Genomic DNA, 24,205 nt, shown 5'->3' with positions numbered 1-24,205 from the left:
CATTTCACGAACGACTAGAAAATCTAGTGAAAAGGGCACATGGCGACATGGCACAGGTGAATAATAGACAAGGTCATAGACATGTAATTTTTGATGTGGCTCCTGTTGAAATGAAATTCTTTCCACCTCATAAAATATTTATTATTCCTTTCAACTGAAACATAAACAGAATATTCGATTGACATTGTGAAAAACCACCATAAATAAGGCGTAAAACAGATCACTAGAGGTAAAAAACTATATTATTGAAACGCAGTGTTTCATGCGGTAAAGTGCAAAAATCCAAATTTCATGTTTGCATAATATATCGAAGAGGTTAATTTTTAATACATTGTAAAAAAATATTTGTGTTTATGCGATTCACCAGAGTATTTAAATTAATAAATACCACGCTTGAGGTCTGAAAGATTGGTAAAAATGTGTCTAGAAAAACAAAATTGTCACTGTCCCTGTACGAAGCGTAAGACTTATTACTTTATACTCCATGTAAAAAAAATATCCAGCGAGGTAAGCTCCAATTGGAGTATCAATGCAGTGCCCATGCATTATTTACTGGGTGCGGATAAGGGAAGCGATACTTATTTGTACCGGAAAAATAAGGTAATTCATTCTCGCACCTGACTTGTGTACTTACGTCTTACTATGATAGTAATAGTAATGTGTGCACACTAATATAAAGGATTTTTCTATTGGCACGGGTAGATTTTGACGGCCCGTGGTGGCCATTTTATTTTGATGACATCTGTCAATTTTTAAAATTATTATTCAGTTACTTTTGCCAAATCACCGTGGCAAGTTACATAATTGAACAGCACGTTCAAATGATAAAATTGTATTATTAAAATGAGTGCTCGTTAGTGCAAACGTTACGCGCATTGCACTCATTTAACGGTAGACATGGTGGCCCTTCACAGTCAACTCTTCTAGGTTTGGTGTCTAAATTTTAGATGACCGGTTCGGTAATCATCAGCCAACACCCGTACGTTCAAGGAACGCAAGATCAGCCGAGAACATTGCCGCTGTCCGTAAAAGTGTACAGCAGAACCCAAGGCAGCTGATTCCTCGCCGTGCACAAGAACTCGGTCTTTCGCAGAATTCAACTTGGTGAATATTGTGTCGGGACTTAAGCTTACACCCGTACAAGATCCAACTGACCCAGAAGCTCAAAGTTCATGACCATAGACAGCGCCGTTTGTTCGCTGACTGGGTTTCGAATCGTTTGGAAGACGACCCCAATTTTTGCCGAAAAATCATTTTTAGCGACGAGGCGCATTTTTGGATGAGTGGCTGTGTTAACAAGCAAAATAGCCGTATATAGGACGACACCAACCCACGCGAGGTTCACCAGATGATAATACATCCTCAAAAAGTTACAGTTTGGTGTGGATTTTGGGCCGGCGCGGCGGCGTCATTGGTCCGTACTTTTTCTAAAACGACGTTGGTGAGGCGGTCACCGTCAACGGCAAGTGCTACAGAACAATGATAAACAATTTATTATGGACCAAATTGAACCATATGGACCTAGGCGACATGTGGTTCCAGCAGGACGGCGCTACATGCCACAGTGTAAGCTACGATTGACATTCTGTATGAACGATTTGAGGGTAAGGTTATCTCTTGCAGGGATAATCTAAATAGCCCACCAAAGTCATGCGATTTGACCCCGCTAGACTTTTTCTTGTGAGGTTTCTTGAAGTTAAAGGTCTATGCAAATAAATTACAATTGACTGATGCCCTAAAGGGGAAAATAATAAAGATCATCGCTCAAATTTAGCCGAATCTACAGGGAACAGTCATTGACATTTGACCACTCGGATCCGTGCCACCGTAAAAAGTACCGATGAAAGTAGTCGAATGAAAGTAGTCGACTACATTCGATGGGTAAATGTAGTCGACTGAAAGCCCGAATGCAGTAATGTAGTCGAATGAATTCACTCAGAATATTGGGTAGCCTCCTCCCAAGCCAAGGGTAAACATCTTTTCCAACTGAAACTAAATGTAACAGAAAAGCCTTGGTTTTCCAAAGTGATTCTGAACAAGTTTGAGACATCCTCCATATGCAGAATGCGCATTGGGCACTGCTGCAATGGTTCTCACCTGTTCAGAATCCATGTCCAGGACTCTGCCATTTGCGAATGTCAGCTAGATGAGGAAGATTTAGACCATTTTTTTTGGATGCCCCATAAATGATTGTTATCCTGATTTCCTATCCGACCTCTCTGATATTTATATCCCATTCCCTATTCATATTCTAACTCTCCTGTCCCCACTCAATAAACGTGTATTTAAAATCCTATGTAAATTTCTCGTTGTAAATGGTGTAAAGCTGTAAATATATTTTATCATAATATGTTTATTTTATATTAAATACTAACATACTAACTTGTACATATTATATTGCTAACACATGTGTATATATGTAAAAAAAAAAAAAAACAAAAATACTCGACACTGGCCAGAACACCCAAGTTGAGATGTGAAAAGGCCATGAAAATACGAAGAAGAAAAAGAAGAATGAATTCACTCGACTACAAATAGACCAATGGGCGAGCTTTACGCTGACTACCGAATGAATTAGTAATTTCCAAACTAATGAATTCACTCGACTACAAATAGACCAATAGGCGTGCGTTAAATTCATTCGACTACAAATTGACCAATGGGCGAGCTTTACGCCGACTACTTTCATCGACTACTTTCATCGCTAACTAATTCGTTATTACTTATTACGTAATGGGCGCTGGGATCTGGCGGGCATGATAGTTGAAATAAAAGGCTTTTGTTTTTTTGTAGTTATGTCAGCACAGATAAAATAAAAATGTATATTAATAAAATTAATATATAAAGTGCATCATTTTACAATAACAATAAAATAAAGTGACGTTTGTTTACAGGTCTGCTGCTAGCCTATTTGTGTACTTAATAATAATAAAATTTATATCGAATCCATCCGATCTGAAATATCAACACAATAACAGCTGATTGTAGTTTTACATGCGTGACCTAAAGTATATACTCTAAGGACCTAAAAAATAAATATGAAACAAAAATATTTTAATTTTCATCCTTTCTTTGGCAGATAAATATTAGGTTATGTCAAGTTATGATAACCACAGACTATAATTATACCCATGTTAACTAACTAACTAACCATCACGCCATTTCCCCGGAGGGGTAGGCAGAGAGGATAGAACGCCACACCACTCTGTCCTGGCACACTTCCTTTGCTTCCTTCACATTCATACATCTTCTCATGCACGCACGTCGATTATTCCGACTTTTCACATGACCACTTTCAAGAATTTGTTGTACTTGATCATGCCATGTCTTTCTCGGCCTTCCTCGACTTCTACAACCAGACACATTCGCATCATAAATCTTTTTAGCCGTTCTTTCATCATTCATTCGCTCCACATGACCGAACCATCGCAAAAGACCTTTCTTAATTTGGTCGATAATGCTTAACTCAGCCTTGCATTCTGCTCTAATTTCGACATTAGGGCACCTATCATACATTGTTTTTCCGCACATTCGCCTGAGGGATCGCATTTCAACAGCATTCAGTCTACTTTCGTCCCTTTTTTTCCAACTCCATGCTTCGCTTCCATACATTAGGGTTGGTACCAGAACTCCATTATGAACTGCTAATTTAGCCTCCAAAGCATTTGAAAATATTCTAGAATGTAACCAACTCTAAGTTTTCATACAATGTAAGTATCGTTTTTTGCTTGTGTTCATATTGTTATTCCTTTATATTTGTGTTGTTTTAAATTTTAATTTGTAAATCTATGTCATTTGTTTTTGGCCGATGTTATTATTATTATTATTACGGATAACTTATATAGCGCCATTTTCGTAATACAATACCTCAAGGGCGCTTTACATGGTGATTCTATTGTTAAATTAATTTTATTGAAGCTTTTAAATTTGTAATTTAATTAAAACAATTTATTTTGCTGTCACGTGTTACGGATTTATTCAAATGATTTAGAGAACAAGTGGGTTTTAAGTTTTTTCCGAAACATCACTTCATTTTCACAGCCTTGCACCTCTGCTGGGAGAGCATTCCATGCCATTAGGCCTGCGACCGCAAATGCGCGTTCACTAAATTTAGTGCGCTATTTGCGTAGAGGTATAATAACTTTTCCTCTCGCCGTAAACGTAGCTGATCTAAGCGTGAGACGCCTGTCAGCTAGTTCTGGTATGCATAGTTCCCTTAGATATTGGTTTTATCGACTCTATAATCGACTCTAGACACTACAAACGCATTTATTAATTGACGGGCGGCATCAACCGTGTTTAGCGGGTGGCATCAACCCTTTTTTAGATGTTATCACATTTTGGTAGAAGGTTCTTTGTCTTATAAAGGAAAAAAAGTACCTAGCATTCGCAAAGCATGGATATTTCTCCCGAAAAACGGAGTTTGTCTTTGAATAAATTTGTGTCTATTGTCTATGGTATACCGGAAATAAATGATTCATTCGAATGATTAAGTCGATTATTTCCTTCATTCTATTACTAATGATTCGATTAGTAAATTTAGTCGATTATTTTCATATCTAGTAAAAAGCCGAGGTGGGCATTTAAACGATGTCATATTTTACACTTAATGGCACATATGAGCTTTCAAATAAAAAAAGAATTTCGTCAATACCTTACACACAACTTGTTTTATTTCATTTCAACATCTACCCGCCCTTGTTGAAAATTATCTTTATATAGCAAAATAATAACAAATATTATTACATATTTTCAAAAAATGTAATTGAAACGATATAATAAGAAAAAAAAGCATGGTTACTAATTAAAATTCAAGATATAGAACAAATCAGGGGTATTTTTAAACATTTAATATTTTTGGCCGAAATTTCCCACTGTCTTACTTTGTCAAAAAAGTTTGCATATTTCGCGTCTTCCTATAAAACGCGAACTTTTTTAGATGAACCGTCAACGCCGTGAGCGGCTGGGCGTGATTCGTGAGTGAACATCATAATATTTGGATGTGATATTTTATTTACTAGTAACACAGGGAAAAAAGTGGCGCCAAAATAACAACTTCCGATAATCTCTGCTCCGATCTCCGATTAACGTCACTTTGTAATATTTTTAGTTGTTACTAATTTAAATTACGGGTTGCAGTATAATTCTATAGTCTGATAAGTATTTATAGTATATCTTTTAAACAGTAACACTAAGATTTTAATATACATACATAATAATACAATATCAAAATGAAGTGCTCCATACCCGAAATCGCATGGCACAACAGAGACCCAGTGTTGAGTGTAGATTTTCAACCATTGCAAGCTCAAAAAGACTTTGCCCGTCTTGCTACTGGAGGTTGTGATACTCACGTTGTGGTGCGTCTCCTTTTTAGAATTTAAACTAATATATTTGTTTTCTAGATTTAAATTTTGTGTGTATTTTTAAAGATATGGTACGTAAGAACGGAGGAAACTGGAAATGTTTCTATAGAGGTCGCGGCTGATCTCTTCCACCATCAGAAAGCTGTGAATGTTGTACGATGGTCGCCGAGTGGAGAATTTTTGGCTTCCGGAGATGATGAATCTGCTATTATTATCTGGAAACAGAAGACAGATGTAGATCCACCGCAACTGTTTGAGGCTAATGATGAGCAAGATAGAGAAACGTGGAATGTTTATAAGGTAACAAAAATCCAATAATAATATACCTATTCGTGGTCCTAATCTGCAAGGCTGAGGAAGACAATGAAAATACCTTAAATTGTTTATTGTTTAACCCTTTCCAGCCCAAGGTGTCAAAAAACTTAGTTCTATGAGTTTTGTTGATTAATAAGGTTTTGTTAGGGGTTTTTTTTAATAAATATTTTATTAACATTTTATGAGAGTAGGACTCACAGGTCCCTTCAGGCAGTAAGTACATAAAAAAATAAGCAATACTATGAAATTCATTCATACAATTCTTCTTATCATTGCAGCACAGGTACTCTTTACAATGTGAACACAAAGGTATGGCCTTGACTCTATTTTTTTTAATCTATGCATTTTAAGCCGACCTCTTTTCTTTTAAAAAATAGGCCAAGGTACGCCTCTGTTCCCTAGGCAAATGGTTCGTATTAGTATGAATGCCGGCATTTTAAAAATGTACAAAAACTGCTTTTTTATTTTGCCACTAGGTGTATAAGTGAACCTGTAAGTCCCATCAGGAAGAAAAGAATAAAAAATGATAATAGGTATTTAGATATAGAGCTGATAACTTGGCAGGACTCGCAAGTCCCGTCAGGCGGGAAAGGTTAAAGCAAAACAAAAATACAAGAATTGGGTTACGGTCCCGTGGCTAGCATTGCTGACTCACCGATCAGAGGTCCTAGGTTTGAACCCCTCTCGACCTCAACTTGAATCCTGTTTTCAGTGAGTTATTTACAACTTGTCGAAAATGGCCCCAAAATTGAAATCGAGATACATATTGATAACAGTGACCGAAAATCCACATACCCATTTACCCTTCATTCTGTTGAATGTAGCGCCTGCCATTCTCGGCAGCACTCACAGTTCTTTTAGAATGCTGCCATTTTCCATAACATATGGAGCCATAATCGGCAGAACAACGTAAGCAATCAATAGTGAATTGTGCAGGAGAAGGTTTTTTTTATTTTTGTTCCATATATATATTTTTAATAATTCAGTAAATGGGATTTATAATTGTTGGTTACTGCCAATACTGAAATGACAGACAAATTGTTTAAATAATATGTAATAATAATAATTATGGTTTATTAACAAAAACAACAATTTCTTTATCTACTACATGCACACTTAGATAATAGATTTCTCTGGATCATGTCTAGTCTGCCTGTTTTATGGCAGACATTTTTATGCAAAAATAAACAATAACTACCTACTAGTTAATTTACTATACAGTTATACAATATTAATTTATTAGGAATGTATTTTGAGTAAATTTTATGATTTTTCTCGACCTAAACCCAGTAACCAATTTTTTACAAATTTGTTCAATTGAATCCGGGTCACGGATTTGCAATGTTCAGGTAACAAATTGAATATTTTGGGGCCCAGAAACCTGAAATTTCTTTTCCCGAATTCAGAGATTGTGGTAGACCCCATGACCCTTCCTCTAGTTTGGCTTCTGGTAGTGTGGGAGTGTTCCTTTTGGGATTTGGTAGAATTATTTGCTTTCACAAACATTATTCTAAAAAATATAATTGCCTTATATCTAAGATCTCAAATTCCTCAAATAACATGACACTGGGGGCTTTTTAAAAAATGTTTTAACTATTGATTTTTGAGTAGATTCGAGAGGTTTTAATATTGATTTATTAGTGCCTCCCCATCCTATTATTAACCTTCCGCTTTTAAGATAGTGGCGGTAACACTGTTTTGCCTATAGCTCTGACAGTGGTGGGAGCTAGAGTAACCGCCTACATTGTCGTTGCTTACGTTGTTTTGCTTAGCCTAAAAATAATATGTCAACATATATATATATTTTTAAGAGTGGAATGATGCGGAGAAATACATACAAAACTATAAGTGTAAATATTTTTTTTTGTTATAATGGCTGTTGTTTTCTTTTAATAAATAAAAATAAAAATCCTTAAATGTGGCAGGTGAATTTTATAGAGCTAGGATGTTTTTAACACTTGTGCAGGGGGCAACAAGGAACACATTTAAAAAAAAAACGCAATTTTCCAAAAATGTCACGTTGTTCTGCCGATTATGGCTAGATATATTCCCATTTATTTGAACCTCTCGACTTTATACCAAAGAATAAGTAAAAGGAACTTCAAAATGTACTAAATGATATTATTTGGAAATGGGAAGTAGACTGATAAGATCCGTAAGCCAGCCGTTTACTGACCGTAAAATATTTGTTTTTGAATTTTTTGCTGTAGATTTATGTGCTTCTTTTAATTATCCATAAAATTGTATACTCCGTTCATTTTTTATAAAAACTGGTGGTTTTGATAAAGTTTGGAAATGGGCAACTCAAATATATTCAAATGAACGTATTACAACCGAGACGGAGAACATTTTAGAGAAAGGAATATGAAGTTTAGGCATTTATAGGGCTTATGACCTGTCATTATGACCGGTTTAAAAGACCACTTTACTCAGTGTAACATTCACCATTCTGCCCATGTTTGAACATCCGTATTCATTCAACTCTTCAATCTGTTGATTTTTAAGAAGTTAAAAAGCTGAAACCTTTATTGATGCGGGTAAGATTCACCTGACTGAATTATTTCACTTACTAGGCAATGCCTAAAAATATTTTTCTATTTCTATTTTATACTTCCTTTTTACCAGTTAGTTTGATCAGCAATATTTTAAGTTTGTCCAAATTTTTGTAGACAAGGACTGAATTTCACCTTCTAAGGGTTTTTTAAGATTAACATATTAAAACAATCTATTCAATTTTGTTTTAGATGCTCCGTGGTCATGTAGAAGATATTTACGACTTGAGTTGGTGTCCGCTGGGCAAGTTCCTGGTGAGTGGATCTGTGGACAACACGGCTATCGTGTGGGACGTTCACAAGGGCAACAGGACAGGGATGCTTCATCACAAGGGTTTTGTGCAGGGAGTGGCTTGGGATCCAAGTAATCAGTACGCCGTCACCATGAGCAGCGATAGGTTAGATAAAAAATATTAAATATATAAAAATAAAAGTAAAAATTATTAACACCTTTTATTTTATCAGTCAGAAGAAATTGCCATTTGGCAAAAAGCTCACAAATGCGTAAGCATTATTGCATTTAAAGACAAATAAATAAATACTAAACAGTGTATCACTTATTTACTAATTAAGATGCATGTATATGAAACAAATACGGCCTCTATAGGAAGAACAAAAAAAATCCATAGGACAATTTTGGTTCAAACTAAGTGTATTTATTTTTATATAGATATTTCAGCAGAGATGGAGAACATTTTAAAATGTCAATATGGACCTCTTTTTGGTTGTTTCAAGTGTTCTGTAATATTTACAAATGTGTCTATTATTGATAATCCATATTTCTTCAATTACGAATATTATTTCCGTGTCGGGGCGGATGAAGAATACAGTTCTGTGTGTTAGATGGACACAGAATCCGGGATGAGTGATTTCGACTCGATGGTTATTCTCAGCTAAAAATCCTGAAATAAGTCCACACCGTAGTGCAGCTGGTTAGATTCCTGGCAGGTTAGATGTAAAATTTTGGTTTTAAAAGTGGTTCTACATACGCTACATTATTCCATTGTCCCTGGACATCTGAAGTGTAAGACTGATCACTTTTCCTTCCATATGATAAAATTTATCCAAATAGCAGAAGTTGGAGTACTGATGCAGTGCCCTATGTACCACTGGGTGTGAATAGGGAAGTGACAATGATGAAACCTTGGACATGTCTAAATTTCTATTTTTGCTTCTTGAAAATAATGTCCAATGTTACATGTAATTGTTTAATGATTTCAGAGTGTTTCGTGTGTTTGATGTCAATTCGAAAAAAGTTGTGTCGCGCAGTTCCAAAGCCATTCTCTCTCTTCCGGAAGCGCATCCTTTCCACGGGCAGTGTGTTCGTCTGTTCCACGATGACACGCTTCAGTCATTCTTCAGGCGCTTAGACTTTAGTCCTGATGGAGAACTGATTGCCGTACCAACTGGACTTTTAGAGGGAGATCAGAACAAAGGATTGAAAAATGTTAACGCCACTTACATTTATTCCAGATATTCACTTCAAGTGTGAGTATTTTCTAAGTCATCATAATCAGCTTATGTTAGTCCACTACTGGACATATACCCGTCACAATAGATCTTCCCAGGTCGCAGGGATGTCGGGAGCTTTTTTGTCACTGACAATATGGTATTATATACATGTACCCATATATTTGACATAAAGTTTTGATCAAGTTGCATAATTTGTAATAGACATCAATCTTTATTTTTAAATGAATTTTTGCAGTCCGATCTGCATCCTCCCATGCGGAGAATCTCCTGCCTTAGCTGTGCGATGGAGCCCCGTAGTGTATTCTGCCAGGAAAGAAGGTCCCCCATCTCTAATAAACCTTCCAACCCCTGCTCGTATGATACTGGCCGTTGGTACCAATGATTCCATCTCCGTGTATGATACTCAGCAAACCACACCCTTGGCCATTGTGCTAAATCCTCAGTACGCTAGGTAAGAATAACTGTTTATATTAATACTTACACCGGCTTTATGATCAGTTTTCTGATGTTCATTTTAATATATTTATATAAAAACACAGTTTTGGTATTATTTTAATCCATATCCAGATGCCAAAAGTTGAGAAGTAATCTTTGAATTAGGATTTCATTACACATTTTAATGTGAATAAGAGATAATATTCTAACAATTATAAAATGTATTGCTTTTCTTGAAAGATTTTTTTGTCTGAAAAATTAATCTCAATAAGTAACCTAAGTAAAGCTTAGATATAAAATATTTCATATTCATAAGTATGGGCTAGAATGTCGGTGAATACTGTTCATGTTAAATTTAATGGTCATGTAAAATATTTGCAGATTAACAGATCTTACATGGTCAAGTGATGGGAATATTCTCATTGTATCGAGTTCAGACGGCTACTGTTCTATTATTACTTTCACTTCTGGCGAACTCGGAGAAGTGCTGTCCAGTAAGGAATCTGAGAAAGTAACAAGTTTAAATGCAGAAGTTCCAATGGAAGTAGACGCTGATAATAAGGAAGAAGACCCGAATAAAAAAACAAATGATAACACTCCAAATAAACACACTGAAAAGAAAACTACGATTACACCGAAACATAACAAAAGTCCTAAAGTTGCAGCTAAGAAGAAAACGACTGATGATTCCAGTGATAAAGAATCAAATTCAACTGCTAAAGACATAACAGAATCAATCAGTACCCCTGGTAAAAGCGAAGACAAGCTGCTCAAACCCCCAAAATGTAAAAGTCCGAGGGTTAAAACCAATTCTGCAAAAAAGAAAGGCAAGCTAAACGAATCAGCGGAAGATAAAGTCTCTGGCGTTATTCCTATTGATGAAGCAGCAATGGAAGCATGGTCACAAGACGGATTTATGTCTAAATTTAAAACTGTCAAGAGCCCTCCAGTACCCTCTTCCCACAACAGCATTATTATTGATGATCCTACACAAGACATGAAGTTAGTTTACGAGGACACGGATGAGACAGATAAAGGAAGCAAAAATAATTATATCACTGATAAAGATATTTCTGATGGTTCTACTAACAAGTCTGAGGCTATTAACGAAACCAAAACCTCTCCTAATGTCGGGTTAGTTAGTTCAAAAGGATGCATCCTTTCTCCTTTGCCGTTGCAAAAGACTCCGAGGAGAGTAAACTTCATTACATTATCGAGTCCGAAAAGCAAGAAGAAACTTTGAGATCTAATTAGCGATACACAAATAAACTAAAGCATTGTAAATAAATCATTACTCAACTACCGTCTAAAACAAATTCATAATACTTTTGAAAAGAGTAGTATTTTGATAGCTATTTTCATACGTAGAAATATATTTATGATATTGTAGATACATACATACCACTTTATTATGACTGTACTTTTAATTTTTATAATAAAGCATATGTAAGTACTATTTTTTTTATGTGTTGGATATTTAAGTTCAATTTAGATTTTAATCCCCATAACATAAATTTTACAAAATTAAAAAGCGTTTACTTCTAACCCAACTTCATATTATATGATCCACATTCGGAAAACACTACAGAAGCTGTTAAATGTATTTAAACATTCAGTAAGGTTCATACTTCACAATACAACATAACATTTATCCATTAATGCGTAAGACAAATTTGACCACTTTAGAGGAGATAAAAATACCTTTATTTTTATGTGTGTTTAGTAAAGTGCAGTAAATGGCAGTTATTTTTTTTAACCATTTAAATCTTACTTTGAAATAATGTTAAAAAAATCGGTTTTGCTTGATAGTTACATTACTATGTTTTAATATATTTATCGCTGAATGGCATATTTGGATGACTTTGCGGTGATGTTACATACTCGGTGATGTGTTGCCGTCAACGATATGTATTTTGCAGTCTTTTACAATCACTTTAAAGTTGCAACTTAAAAATATATTATTATTGAAATGTCTCATTTCAACTTTTTTTACTTTCTGCTGAAATTTCTGTGGGTGATATCACCAAAAGTAACAGTTTTTACAAATATGTATTTGTGAATTTACTAAATTTCCATCAGCTACATAAAGGAAGAATATGTTGGAAACATTGGAATTATTGAGATAAAAGAATAGCATAAATTGTAAAATTTATTTATAAGTTTTGTAAGATAACTAAAAAAATTCTATACCAAAATGGAATTTTTATGTCTTTTTACCTAAGTCTTCGAATAATAACCTATGTAAATGTGATTACTCATTGTGATGGCAGTCTAGAATTCTTAAATTTATACTGATAGCTGAACACGTACATTAGTTAACTCTTTAAGATCTATAATATAATAATATTTATATTTTAATCTTGGAATACAGAATATAATATACATAATACTAACACATCTTAAGAATGATGTACTGCAATAACAATTGCCATAAATTTTTTAAATCTGCAAAATAAATTTGATTCCGTCATATATTTTTTGACTAAGTGTGTGATGAGTGTTTTTGACTGTGATGTTTTAACATTTCAGTTAGTTATTTGGTACTTTTTCAAAATACTTTTTCTTCTCAACAGGGTTTGGAATAATCTGTAAGAAAAATAAAAACAATTGAAATTTGAAAAAAAAGTCTTATCTTGGTTGGTAATACTATGAAAACACAAAACTTATAAGGGTTTGAAAAAAAAAAATATTTAATTTACAAAAAAAATAAAAGGTAGATTAAATAACTAAGTAGATATTCAAAAGTATGATGCCTCTACAAATGCAATTTTTATTCAATTTTATGTTTGTGACAATTGTTTCACCTAGTAAGAAACATTTCTAAAACTTTAAATTTGAGCAAAATATATAGCAACATTATAAAATATTACAAAAATAGTAGTGGTTGTTGATAATTATGATAATTTAACCTTTTCATTCTGTGGCTTCGACTAGTCGGCTACACTTTTATGTGGTAACGTTTTTAACTAATACTTCCATACTGGCATCTCTTCATGGATACAATATAGATGTATGGCATGGCATTTATAAGAGGTGTCAAAAGGTTAAGGAGTTAAATAGACAACGTAAATAGACAAACCGTATCTTGTCCTGGTTTCCATCCAGCAGGACAAACTTCTCCGTGATGATCAGTATATTGGAATGCCTGTACTAGTCTTAGAGTCTCATCCACTGATCTGCCTACTGGGAGATCGTTCATTGTAATCTGTCTTAGGACTCCTTTATCGTCAATGATAAACAATCCTCTCAGAGTATGTCCTAAGTCCTCTAAGTACACTCCATAATCTTTGGAAATTTCGTGTGACAGATCGCTAAGTAAAGGAATGTTGATTTTTCCCAAACCACCCTCCTTCCTGGGAGTGTTTATCCAAGCCAAGTGGGTGAAATGGGAGTCTACAGAGCATGCCACTACTTCCGCATTCAGTTTTCGGAATTCGTCAACTCTATCAGAGAAAGCGAGGATTTCCGTTGGACACACAAATGTGCTGTAAAAGTAAAATACTATCAAACTTTTATTTTTAACAGGTTTTTAAGTTAATATTAAATCAAAACAAACCACCTTGATACTAAAATATATGCAAAAAAATGTACTCTATTAGTTCAAAAATAATTATTCATCAGGACTGTCAAAATATAAATAATATTCAATAGAGCAGTAGGCATTATAAAGTCATTTCAAGGCTGGTCGGCATTAAATAATACAGGATAAAAATAGATTTCCATCAAAAAAATATTGATATTTTACTGAAGTAAAGACAAAAAAAAACACGAATAAAGTCCATAGACGTGTTTTGATAGTAAGTAACATGCCTTTTTTGTTACAATATATCGACTGTATAGTATTTAAAATCTCTTGTGTTTTCTTTCATATTCAGAATAATAAATACCTTTATTATCATGGTAAGGTTTTAGGTTTTTATTGCGGTTACATTAATCTTTATTTACATTACATTATTTTTAATCAATCTTTTGTATACCGTTATTAGCAGGTTTGTTGCTACAGAGCAAATTCTTTCAACCCACCAAACTATATGTATTATTAAATAATTGTAAACAAGAATGGCAAAAGAAGCAAAATCTAAGGAGAAACTTAGTAAAACTGCGTAGACAGAAAAGAAGGAAAATAATATATGAGAAATTGGAAGATAAGTAGATAAATATTATCAAAGTTACTTAATAAATAAATAAACTGCAATGAGGAACTTCAGCCTTACGGGAAATTGAATTCAAAAAATATTTTCTTCGTGCGGTTAAAATTAGAGCATTAAATTGTGTAGTTAGGTTTCTTGAAAATAACAATAAAAACAAATTACTTTGAACGACGTCACTAGTTCATGTCAATCAACCAATGATAAGAGAGTTGGGAAAGATTTCCGGTCTATGGTAAGTCAACGGACCAATCAGCAGAACTTGAGACGTCACACGCAGAGTAATTTCAGGAATAAAAAAAATCATAGCGCTAATAATGTTACTTAAAATATAAAAAATATTTTTGGCTTAGTTTAATATTCTATTAACAAGGAAAAGAAACCACTGAACTTTTTTGTTGTTCTAATTGAGGTGCTTTATGCATCATTAGGTGCAGAATTTTTTTTTTTTAACGTTTTGCTAACAATGAATTTCATAAATTACTGTTCAAAATGTTCAAGAGGTAGCTAATAAAGCTATTATTAAATATATTAATGATAATTCTAAGATTAAAAGTATAGTTAAATGGATTTAAAAGTGCTATCTAAAAAACATGATAAGCATTTAGTGACGTAGATACCGAACTAAAAAAAAGAAGATTAATATTTAAACCTGTAAATGAGCTACTTTACTAATGTGTTGGCATTTTAAATGTCATGTAGGTAAAAAGACTTTCAGCAATAATTATTAAATAAGAGAATATTGATGTAACCTACTTAGATATTTTAGTATTGGTTGTGTTATAAATATTTCCCTACCATTTCTTGAACTTTCTTATCACAAAACTATCAGCCTTAAAATAAAACTGTTACTGATTAATTCAACAATATGTAAAGGTTACATTGTTATATTTGAATTTAATGAAATAAGTTAAACGGTACATAAAAATAATTCAAAGTACTTACAAGTCCAAGGGATAAAAAAAGAAAACTAGATATTTTCCTTTAAAACTAGCGAGTGATAATTGAGTAAATTCACCATTCAAAACTGCAGTGGCTTCCCACTCAGGGGCCGGTTTTGAAACTGGAATAAACATCAATAACAAATTATAAAAATGAAATATTGCCTAAAATTGTAGTTTACAGCTATTCTACTTACTGACAGCCTTCGTGAATTGTAATTTGTGGTCTATTTTCTTATTTCCTCCAGGAAAAACATTGCCACCGGCATAAGAGTGACATGTTCCATCGCCGAAAAATGAATTTATTGCGTTGGTATCACAAATGAAATAACCGAAATACAGCAAACAAAAAAATTGAAACCACATTTTACGGTAATATAAAGGAATAGTGATGAAACTGTGTGAATACAAAAATCTAAAAGAATTGAAATATGCCACCTGTCACACTATTTTGATTTTTGGACCACAGCACGACCACAGATAAAATTTATGAATATAGATTCGGAATAACAACTTTACGCCGTAACAATCATTGACATTCAGCTTAATTTGTAAGGTTGATAAGTTTTTAAAACTTTATAGATAGATGGCAGTAATGTGACAGAAAGCTAAAATATTGCTGGAAAGAAAAAGTTGTATACCAAGCGACATGAAACAATATAGTTTTTTTAATGAATAAATAATCGCGCATTTTAAATTTTTATTTAAATTATGTAGGAATCATGCCAAAATATTACGAATGCATGAGATTTTTTAATTAATAAAAAAAAAGCAAAAAAACATCAAGTTGCTACATAAAGGGTGTTCTTTAAACCCTGTCACATCCGAAACCACGATGATCAGTATAAACAAGTAGACATATTGGTACATTAAAATAAATTTTTAGAACGAATAAAATCTTTAAAAAAATAAAAGATAAATAAAAAACAACTCCTGTTGGGGAGAAACGATAAGGGGGAGGGGGGAGCCTGATACACCGTCGACCGCAAGGCCGTGCCCCCTCGCTTCTCCCCTGCAGAAGTAAGCAACCATTTGTTTTTTTAAATTTCTTTATTCTAAATATTTTTTTAAAGATGCTAATATGTATTCTTGCCCATACTGATCATCGTGGTTTCGGATGTGACAGGGTTTAAAGAACATCTGTATATCATATATGTCGCTTGGTAACTTTTTCCTTTTTAGCGTCGATATGTGGTTAAGCATAATAATATTGTGAATACTATTTTAATACGAACATTAAATACATTTAATTTATTTGTAATTTTGACACTAATACTGGATACTACTAAATTACTCAAAAAGACACCATATTTACGCATTTGAAAAAATATAGATAGATTTTAAACAAAATATATTAACTTAAAGCATAATTATAAAAATTAGCAATATTATTTGGATATTGGTATTGGTAAAACTGCCTACATAGTTACCAGCATATCAAAATCGCAGATCGTCTTTTTTTTCACAGATAGCAGATCGATTTTGTAAGTCTAAACTCTGAACACAGAATTATAATTGTCACGGTGGAAAGCTACGAAGCCTACTTGGCCGGTAATAATATTTATGATGAATAAAAGTAATGTTACAAGTAGTAAAAAGAAAACCTTAGGTACCTAGTGTGGGTAGGTACTTATGTTAAAATATTATATTATTATATCCCCCTTTTTACATGACATCCACGATATTACAACTAATGTTATTGTTAACAAATTACACCAGGGATGGAGAATACCTTGAATAAGGGAATATGGAAGTCTAGGCATTTACAGGGCCTATGACCTGTCATTGGCTGGTTTAAGTGGCCACTTTAAAAACTGTGTAACATTCACCATTTTGCATGTGTTCGAACATCCATATTTCTTCAATTCTTCCATTTGTTGATTTTAGTTAAGTAATTTTATTGTATTATAATACAACTACCTAGGTAGTTATTGAGGTATTATAATTAAGAAAAAAAAAACTGCACTAGAGGTGCATAGGGCACTGCATTGAAACACCAAATACAGTGTATCTTAATAAAAATAAATGAAGATAAGAAAAAAAAGGGGAACACGCTAACCCCTACATAAGGTGGACTTATCCCCACTCAGTTCTATTTCGCACACAATAAGGAAGTTCAGTGATACGGGAAATTGGATATCAAAAAGTTTTCTTACACGCGGTAAAAATTAGAGCATTTAATACAATGGCGAAGTTTCTAGAAAATGTATGAATAATTATCATCATTCCCTTTCCGCACCTAATGGTGCATACGGCACTGAATTGCGGCGTATCTTGACCATTTTTGTTACACGAAGGTAAGATGATCAGGGACTATGAAATATTATGGTGTGAAAACACCTTTTCAAATAAATATTTCATATCAACCATGCCGGGAATCGAACCAAAAATATGAATAAAATAATAAAAATACTTTTTGATAAAAATAAACAACTTTAGAACGTCATAGGTCCGGGTCAACAGCTGTTTAGATTAGCTTATCAATTATGTGTTGTTATAGATTTCCGGTTTCCGGAAAGCCATGTTCAGGGTGTGTGCATACGTATGGAGTTCTCTTTTTAAATGTCAGCTCAACTCACCGACGACTACGCGTGACGTTATGGGTGGAGTAAGTAAACAATTTCATAACTTAAAAAAATCACAGCGATAATAATACGATACATGAATATTAAAAATAAAATTGGGCTTAGTTTGATAGTCTATTGACAAATGGTAAACAAAAAAACAATGAACATTAACAAATAAATGATTCATTCGCCTGCACGAGTGCACGGAGCAAACATAATAAATAACAGAGAGAAATATTTATTTTTCATAGAATTATTTATTATTGACGTTTTTTTTTACCTAATGTCTATTTTCATAAAACTTACCTACAGTTCTTAATATAAACACGTGTATTGACGTTTGTTCTGTCAGTTGAAACGGTTGAAATTTTTCTCAGTTTCGATTCGTCACCGCGTCGGTTTCCACTAAAAAAATCCTTGGTTGTTTTTTATTTCACCCCGTTATTTTGCGAATTCAATTTTGAATTTGATTTGATTAATCAAAAAAATGAATTAAAAGTGATTTGTGAGTGTTGTGGTTGGTTCATTTGGCAACGCCATACAATTATTATGCCTGTGTAATACTTTCAAATTTTGTGGATGAAAATCTGACTACGATAAGGTAAATCTACAAAAGCACTCGCAGAGTGGAGGCGTACGATATTATGTGAAGAAAAAAAGGTAAGTCGAATTATATTATTTGGCAAGTAAGTGGGTGATTTATAAATACATTAACTGTAGATGAACACGTAGAGTTTTTGAACCTTTTTTTAAAATTTTGTTATTTACAGCTCGAAAATAATTACATATATTCCTTGTTTTTTTTTATTTTTTAAACGATACATGTATATATATTTATAAAATAGTGGTACAAATTTGTACGGCCCCCTGGCGCAATAGCAATATATATATATATTTTTTCTCAAATATTTTTACATAAATAAATGAAAACCAACATTACAATCGAATAACAAAAAAAAAAACTTACATTCATAATAAATTATAGTGTTGAAGTTTATAAGGAGTAGTTATTTTACACAATCAAACAAGTGACAGCTCTACGTGAAGCTGATCTCCGGAGTCACTTTTTTGGAATTAATTACTTCAAAATGGCCAAAACTATTCAAAAACGTCATAATATGTACCGACAGTGATGAGTTATGTCAAATTTATTATCATATGCGAGATATACAGTTATTTTGCACTTGGACAAATGTACTGCTAGGGAGGAAAGAGCGGGGGTCCTCCAATATATCGGATCATTCCGGATGGAAATAATCATTTCTGAAACATGTCGGTTTTCCAAATGTTAAATGGATTATTTCAAAAGATTAATTAGTACCTGTTTACTTACCTAGCTATACTCTCTGAGTCCGGGCGGATGAAGTTCTGTGTATAAAATAGAACCGGAATCTTGAACAAGTGTTTTCGACCCGATGGCCACCCTCAAGTAGTCTCAAGTAAAATTCTGAACAAGGATATTGAGAAGAGGTAAATCCGCCTTGTAGTGCAGTGAATGGCGCATACGCCTACCTTGCTTGAGGTCCCGGGTTCGATTCCTGGCAAGGTTGACAGTAAATAATGGTTTTAAAGGTGGTTTTACACTGCAATATTTTAACTCCTAAAACATAAGACTGATAACATTACCTTTGTGAAACATACTTTTGAGATACACTGCATTTGATATACCAATGAAGTGACCAATGCACCATCGAGTGTGGTTATGGGTATGATAATTAGTATATTTATTATACGCCCTACGGGGTTTTACATTTACACAATTTTAGTAGTACATTCAAGTGCTGTAGTGTAACATAAGTATATATATTAGGTTAAAAGTAAGAATAACATAGGACAAACTAAAAGAAACAATAACAAGTAAAAATAAGAAAATGTACCCACATACGTATAGGGGTATACAGAAAGATATTTAATATATTTACATACACAAATACACACACATACACACATATACATACACGTGTACACATATATAAATATATATACATACACATACATATAAATATATTTATTATTATAGAAATACATAAAAGACAGAAACATTTAGTAAATAACAATATTAAGAAATTTTATACATATTAATTTATAGCCTTTAGAATACTTAACCTAAAATTATATAAAGATAAACGAAATATACTAACTTCACTATAATCGTTACCTAGCCGGTGTAGTCTAGGTATTAATGAATTGTAATAATAATTATGACGGCCAGGAAATTAAAAAAATAACGTTAGCTGCCGAGTATTTCGAATAGATACATTTATGCTGATAATATTCTGATATTGTTAATTCTTATAATACTTATCTAGCTATAAACGATAATAGAACTCGGTCAAAACGAAGTGCCGATTATTCAACTCTTGTATAATGCCAGTGCTCCTATATGGGTGCGAATCTTGGCACCTTACCAAAGCTCAAAACACCAAACTTCTGAGTTTTGAAAGTAAATGCTTGAGAAGAATATTAGGTATAAGGTGCTTCGATTTTATAACTAACATTGAAGTCCGAGAACGGACGCAGCAGCCTCCTATAACGAGCGTCTTGAGGATGCGGCGGTGGACCTGGCTTGGACACGTGCTGCGCATGCCTCAGGAGAACCTACACCCAAGTTGCCTCTTCTTTAAACCTGCGGGCTCACGTCATCCTGGAAGGCCGTCAATGACGATCTTTAGACTTTATTCGTCGGAATTAAGGGGCGCTGGATTGACGTGGGAAGAGGCAAAAATGCTGGCTGGCGATAGGGTCTCCTGGAGCCAACTGGTGAAGTCCACATGCTCCACTTAGGAGTGGATGTGGAAAAAAAGAAGAGTAAGATGACAAAATATTCGTACTCTGCAATTGGAATGCCGATACAGTGCCCTATGCACCACTGGTTGCCGATAGGGAAATGATAATGATATACTATTTATATATTATCTATATATATTATCGGGTTGTGGTACCGTGGCTAGTGTCTCGGACTCACGGACCAAAGGTCCGTGGTTCGAATCCCACTCTACCCCAACTTGTTTCCATTTTCTAATAGTGAGTTATTTACAACTCGTTGAAAATGGCCTTCAAAATTAAATACTTGGGTAAATCATAAGAACGCAAATATTTCTTTTTTACGTATATATTTCTAATTACGATAAATTATATGAAATAATTAAAATCGATTTTTTACGTACTTTCCATGTCCAATTACTTCATTCTGAATTTTTAGTAAGTATAAATAGAGGTTATGTGTTTAGTTTTCTGTCTTAAAATATTGGACTAAGCTAAAGTTGATTTTATTTAGTTCCCAGAAAGGTTCTTCACCTAGAAAGTTAGGATAAAGTACGAATACAGGGGTCCTTTTGGTCTAGTGAGCATTTGTAATAGAGGAAGAATAGAACATGGCAAACAGTTTTTGGTTTAGGATTAGAAAGGCTTTTACCTTAGAAATGAACTTAAATCCAATTCCTATATGAACAGGATGACCATGTGTACGTTACTATTATCTATTATGTCATTCCATACGAATAAAAAAAATCAATAAAAACGAATAACTTACTAACATCACATACATATTTTTAAAAATTATCAAGGATATAATTTCAAAATTGATATTAGATATTTTTTGGATTTATAATATTTTGCTTTCTTGGGTAACTTATTCTACAGCAGGGAAATATCACATATTATGAATACCGATAAAAATATATGAAATGGATTTAGACCAATTAATTGTATTTTTAAAATCAATATGGATATTGTGGAGAAATGTTTTCATACATAAATTTATAAAAGAACTTTACAAAAATACATGTTCGCTAGAAAAACGCAACATGTTTGGCCTTGACAGTTGTGGCGTCAAGATTCGTGATAATGTTCTAAATAAATTTGAATGGGCAGGAACAAATAAACATGAATCGTGACGTATTGGGGGCGTGGCCAATGGAATGACCGTTTTTGCGGGAATTCAAAATTACAAATTTAAAAATATTTTTTATGCTTCTAATAATTAGCAAAAAAATTTTTTTTATATTGACAGCATTTCATAGACCTTTATTAATTTAAAAAATGTAAAACTGATATTTCCCTATTCTAAACCCTCGCGCAATCGTCTTTTTTACAAAGGACGTACGAATCCACACGACACCGTAAAATTAGGGCGGATTAATTTTTATTGCATTTATTTATTTAGTGGTAACTCACAGCTTAATTCTGCCAGAGAAAATCAAGTGGATAAAATAAATAATAAAAAAATACAATAAAAATCAATAAATCTGATGTAATTTTATCGTGAAACATAAATTTTTACGATCGTTTGAAATGGGACAATGAGTTTGGAGACTCTGTTTTGTTTTTTGTTGGCAGAACGGTACTTATTGTCAGTATTAAAAAAAATGATTTCCACAAATATTTCAATTTTGAGGCCGTTTTTTTTTTAAAGCCGCTTGCATGTGGACAATACAATATTGTTTTGTCTCAGGGACTCGAATATTGTCCACGTGTAAACACCAATTTGTAGAGCAAAAAATTGTCCCGAGGCATCGCCACTGAGATAGACGGCCAGGCTATCTCCGCGGAACAATGAGTACCCCCACCACCGTGCGCGGCTGCCAGCGCAGCGGCCGCATTGTCCTCGCGTACAGGACCACGCACGGACAGGACCTAGTGACAATAGCGATTTGCTGGACGTGAACGTATCGGTCCCGCAAATGTTTTCTGCCGAAAATGGAGACAGAAAAAAATATTTAAAATTATTTAGTGCATTCTTTAACAATTCCAATACGTCTTGGAATAAAATAAATAATATTTTTAGTAAACTCGCTCGTAATAAACGCCGTAGTGTATTTATTTTTGCAGCGCTCACGGACGAACTGCGGCCGAATTTTTGTATTGTCTCAGCGTTTTGTTCCGCACGGTTGAGGCTGTTCACGGAGCTAGGACTGGACAATATTGTCATATATATTGTGTTGTGCCCTTAAGTCTTAAATAACCCTGTTAGGAAATGTAAAACCAGTTGCGGATCTGGGATCCGTGACCACAACTTGAAATTTTCAAATGTATTTTTTTGCTATTGAAATTCGTTAGTCGATAATATCATAATTTACAGACTGCATAAAATGCTTAGTGTTTTTGAACTATCTGACTACTCAATGTTGAGATACCAATCAATGATTTTCAATTTTCTAATTTAGATCGCATTATTCCTTCATTTATCGTTCAATTTTGTAATTTTCGACAATGTAGTTTAAAAAACTTTCAGTTAACAATGTTCTGAGTATGTCTAAATGCTTGCAGACTGGCTGGATTTCCCTAGGGAGTTGTTTATATTTAAATTTGTTGCAACAAAGAAGGAAAACATTTGTGAGAAGGGAATATGGGAGTCTAGGCATTTACAGGGCTTATGACCTGTCATATTTTTTCAATGTTTTGAGTATGTCCAAATGCTTGCAGACTGGCTGGATTTTCTCCCTAGGGAGTTGTTCATATTTAAATTTGTTGCAACAGAGAGGGAAAACATTTAGGGTTTATGACCTGTCATTCCAATGACTGTAAATGCCTAGACTCCCATATTCCCCTCTCAAAAATGTTTTTCCTCTCTGTTGCAACAAATTCAAAAAACTTTCAGTCACTTTTGTTCCTAACTTAATAAGCCACTGGGTTATTTTATTTTTTGTATAGTAGTTAAATCGTGTTGGGTGAATAAAATATCTCTTATAATAAATTCTAGGAGCAATAAAGCTAAAAGATCTCTGTCCGAAAGAAGTTCTCGTCGTAGGTACATAGGATCATGTTAATGTATTTAATTTCAGTGTAATGAACACCTAGTGGTACAGGTATACGAAACAGTTAAAATTATTATTATTAATTGCATAATATAATAACTAATATTTGAATATAAGTTATAAATGGAAAATACTTGGTACACTTCCATTCGTTTATTTGATCAATTAGCGTTTTCACCCTCTAATGGATTCCACCCAGAATTGAAAATATATAACGTAAATCGAGTTTAATTTATGATTAGGTAATTCACAAATTACAAAATTCAAAATTGTATTGAGTATTATAATACGTTACCTAGAAAATGTTTGTCAATTCAAAACGAGAAGAAATGTCATGATATAACTTTTGGCACGCGGAATCGTTTTTAAGTATATGAGGAAGTTAAATGTATTTTTATTTGTTTATAAACGAGGCTTACATTTTATTTGTTTATAAACGAGGCTTACATTTTATTTGTATGTTATCAGCATTATGATTTTTTTTATTTTGAAATTACTCCGCCTTTGATGTCACAAGTTCTAGTCGGAGGAGAGCTCCGCTGATTGGTGTATTGGCTTACCGGAAACCGGTAACCTATCACCACACTTCATCATTGGTTGATTCTTAAGAACTTGTGACGTAGTTCAAAGTAGTTCATTTTTAGTAAAATCA

General features: G+C 33.5%; 2 protein-coding genes across 2 annotated transcripts; one reads left to right on the top strand and one right to left on the bottom strand.

The window, feature by feature from the left end:
- Positions 1-5,025: 5,025 nt before the first annotated feature.
- On the top strand, positions 5,026-11,597 carry Caf1-105 (chromatin assembly factor 1, p105 subunit). The gene is made up of 6 exons (XM_088237333.1): positions 5,026-5,360; positions 5,433-5,666; positions 8,426-8,631; positions 9,455-9,721; positions 9,942-10,157; positions 10,523-11,597. Exons 1-6 carry the CDS (start codon positions 5,232-5,234, stop codon positions 11,382-11,384), a joined length of 1,914 nt encoding a protein of 637 aa, XP_088093459.1. The 5' UTR covers positions 5,026-5,231; the 3' UTR covers positions 11,385-11,597.
- A 680-nt stretch (positions 11,598-12,277) lies between these two features.
- Positions 12,278-15,722, bottom strand: LOC148284613 (peroxiredoxin-like). The gene is made up of 4 exons (XM_088237343.1): positions 15,428-15,722; positions 15,235-15,352; positions 13,221-13,626; positions 12,278-12,727 (listed from the first exon to the last, which is right to left on the bottom strand). The coding sequence occupies exons 1-4, from the start codon at positions 15,594-15,596 to the stop codon at positions 12,671-12,673; spliced, it is 750 nt and encodes a 249-aa protein (XP_088093469.1). The 5' UTR covers positions 15,597-15,722; the 3' UTR covers positions 12,278-12,670.
- Between the last annotated feature and the right edge of the window lie 8,483 nt (positions 15,723-24,205).

The sequence above is a fragment of the Micrasema longulum genome, unplaced genomic scaffold (assembly GCF_059751315.1).
Source record: "Micrasema longulum isolate JH-2025_06_02 unplaced genomic scaffold, ASM5975131v1 h1tg000103l, whole genome shotgun sequence".
Taxonomy (NCBI): Eukaryota; Metazoa; Arthropoda; class Insecta; order Trichoptera; family Brachycentridae; genus Micrasema; species Micrasema longulum.
Note: the sequence above shows the minus strand (reverse complement) of the source record. Positions and strands in the feature narration are given on the sequence as shown.

Coding starts and splice junctions, on each gene's coding strand:
- Caf1-105 (XM_088237333.1), top strand. CDS start 5,232: ATGAAGTGCTCCATACCCGAAATCGCATGGCACAACAGAGACCCAGTG. Junction 5,667..8,425: donor AAACGTGGAATGTTTATAAG/GTAACAAAAATC, acceptor ATTTTGTTTTAG/ATGCTCCGTGGTCATGTAGA. Junction 10,158..10,522: donor CTAAATCCTCAGTACGCTAG/GTAAGAATAACT, acceptor AAATATTTGCAG/ATTAACAGATCTTACATGGT.
- LOC148284613 (XM_088237343.1), bottom strand. CDS start 15,596: ATGTGGTTTCAATTTTTTTGTTTGCTGTATTTCGGTTATTTCATTTGT. Junction 15,353..15,427: donor ACAATTCACGAAGGCTGTCA/GTAAGTAGAATA, acceptor TGTTTATTCCAG/TTTCAAAACCGGCCCCTGAG. Junction 13,627..15,234: donor TTTTTTTATCCCTTGGACTT/GTAAGTACTTTG, acceptor TTACTTTTACAG/CACATTTGTGTGTCCAACGG.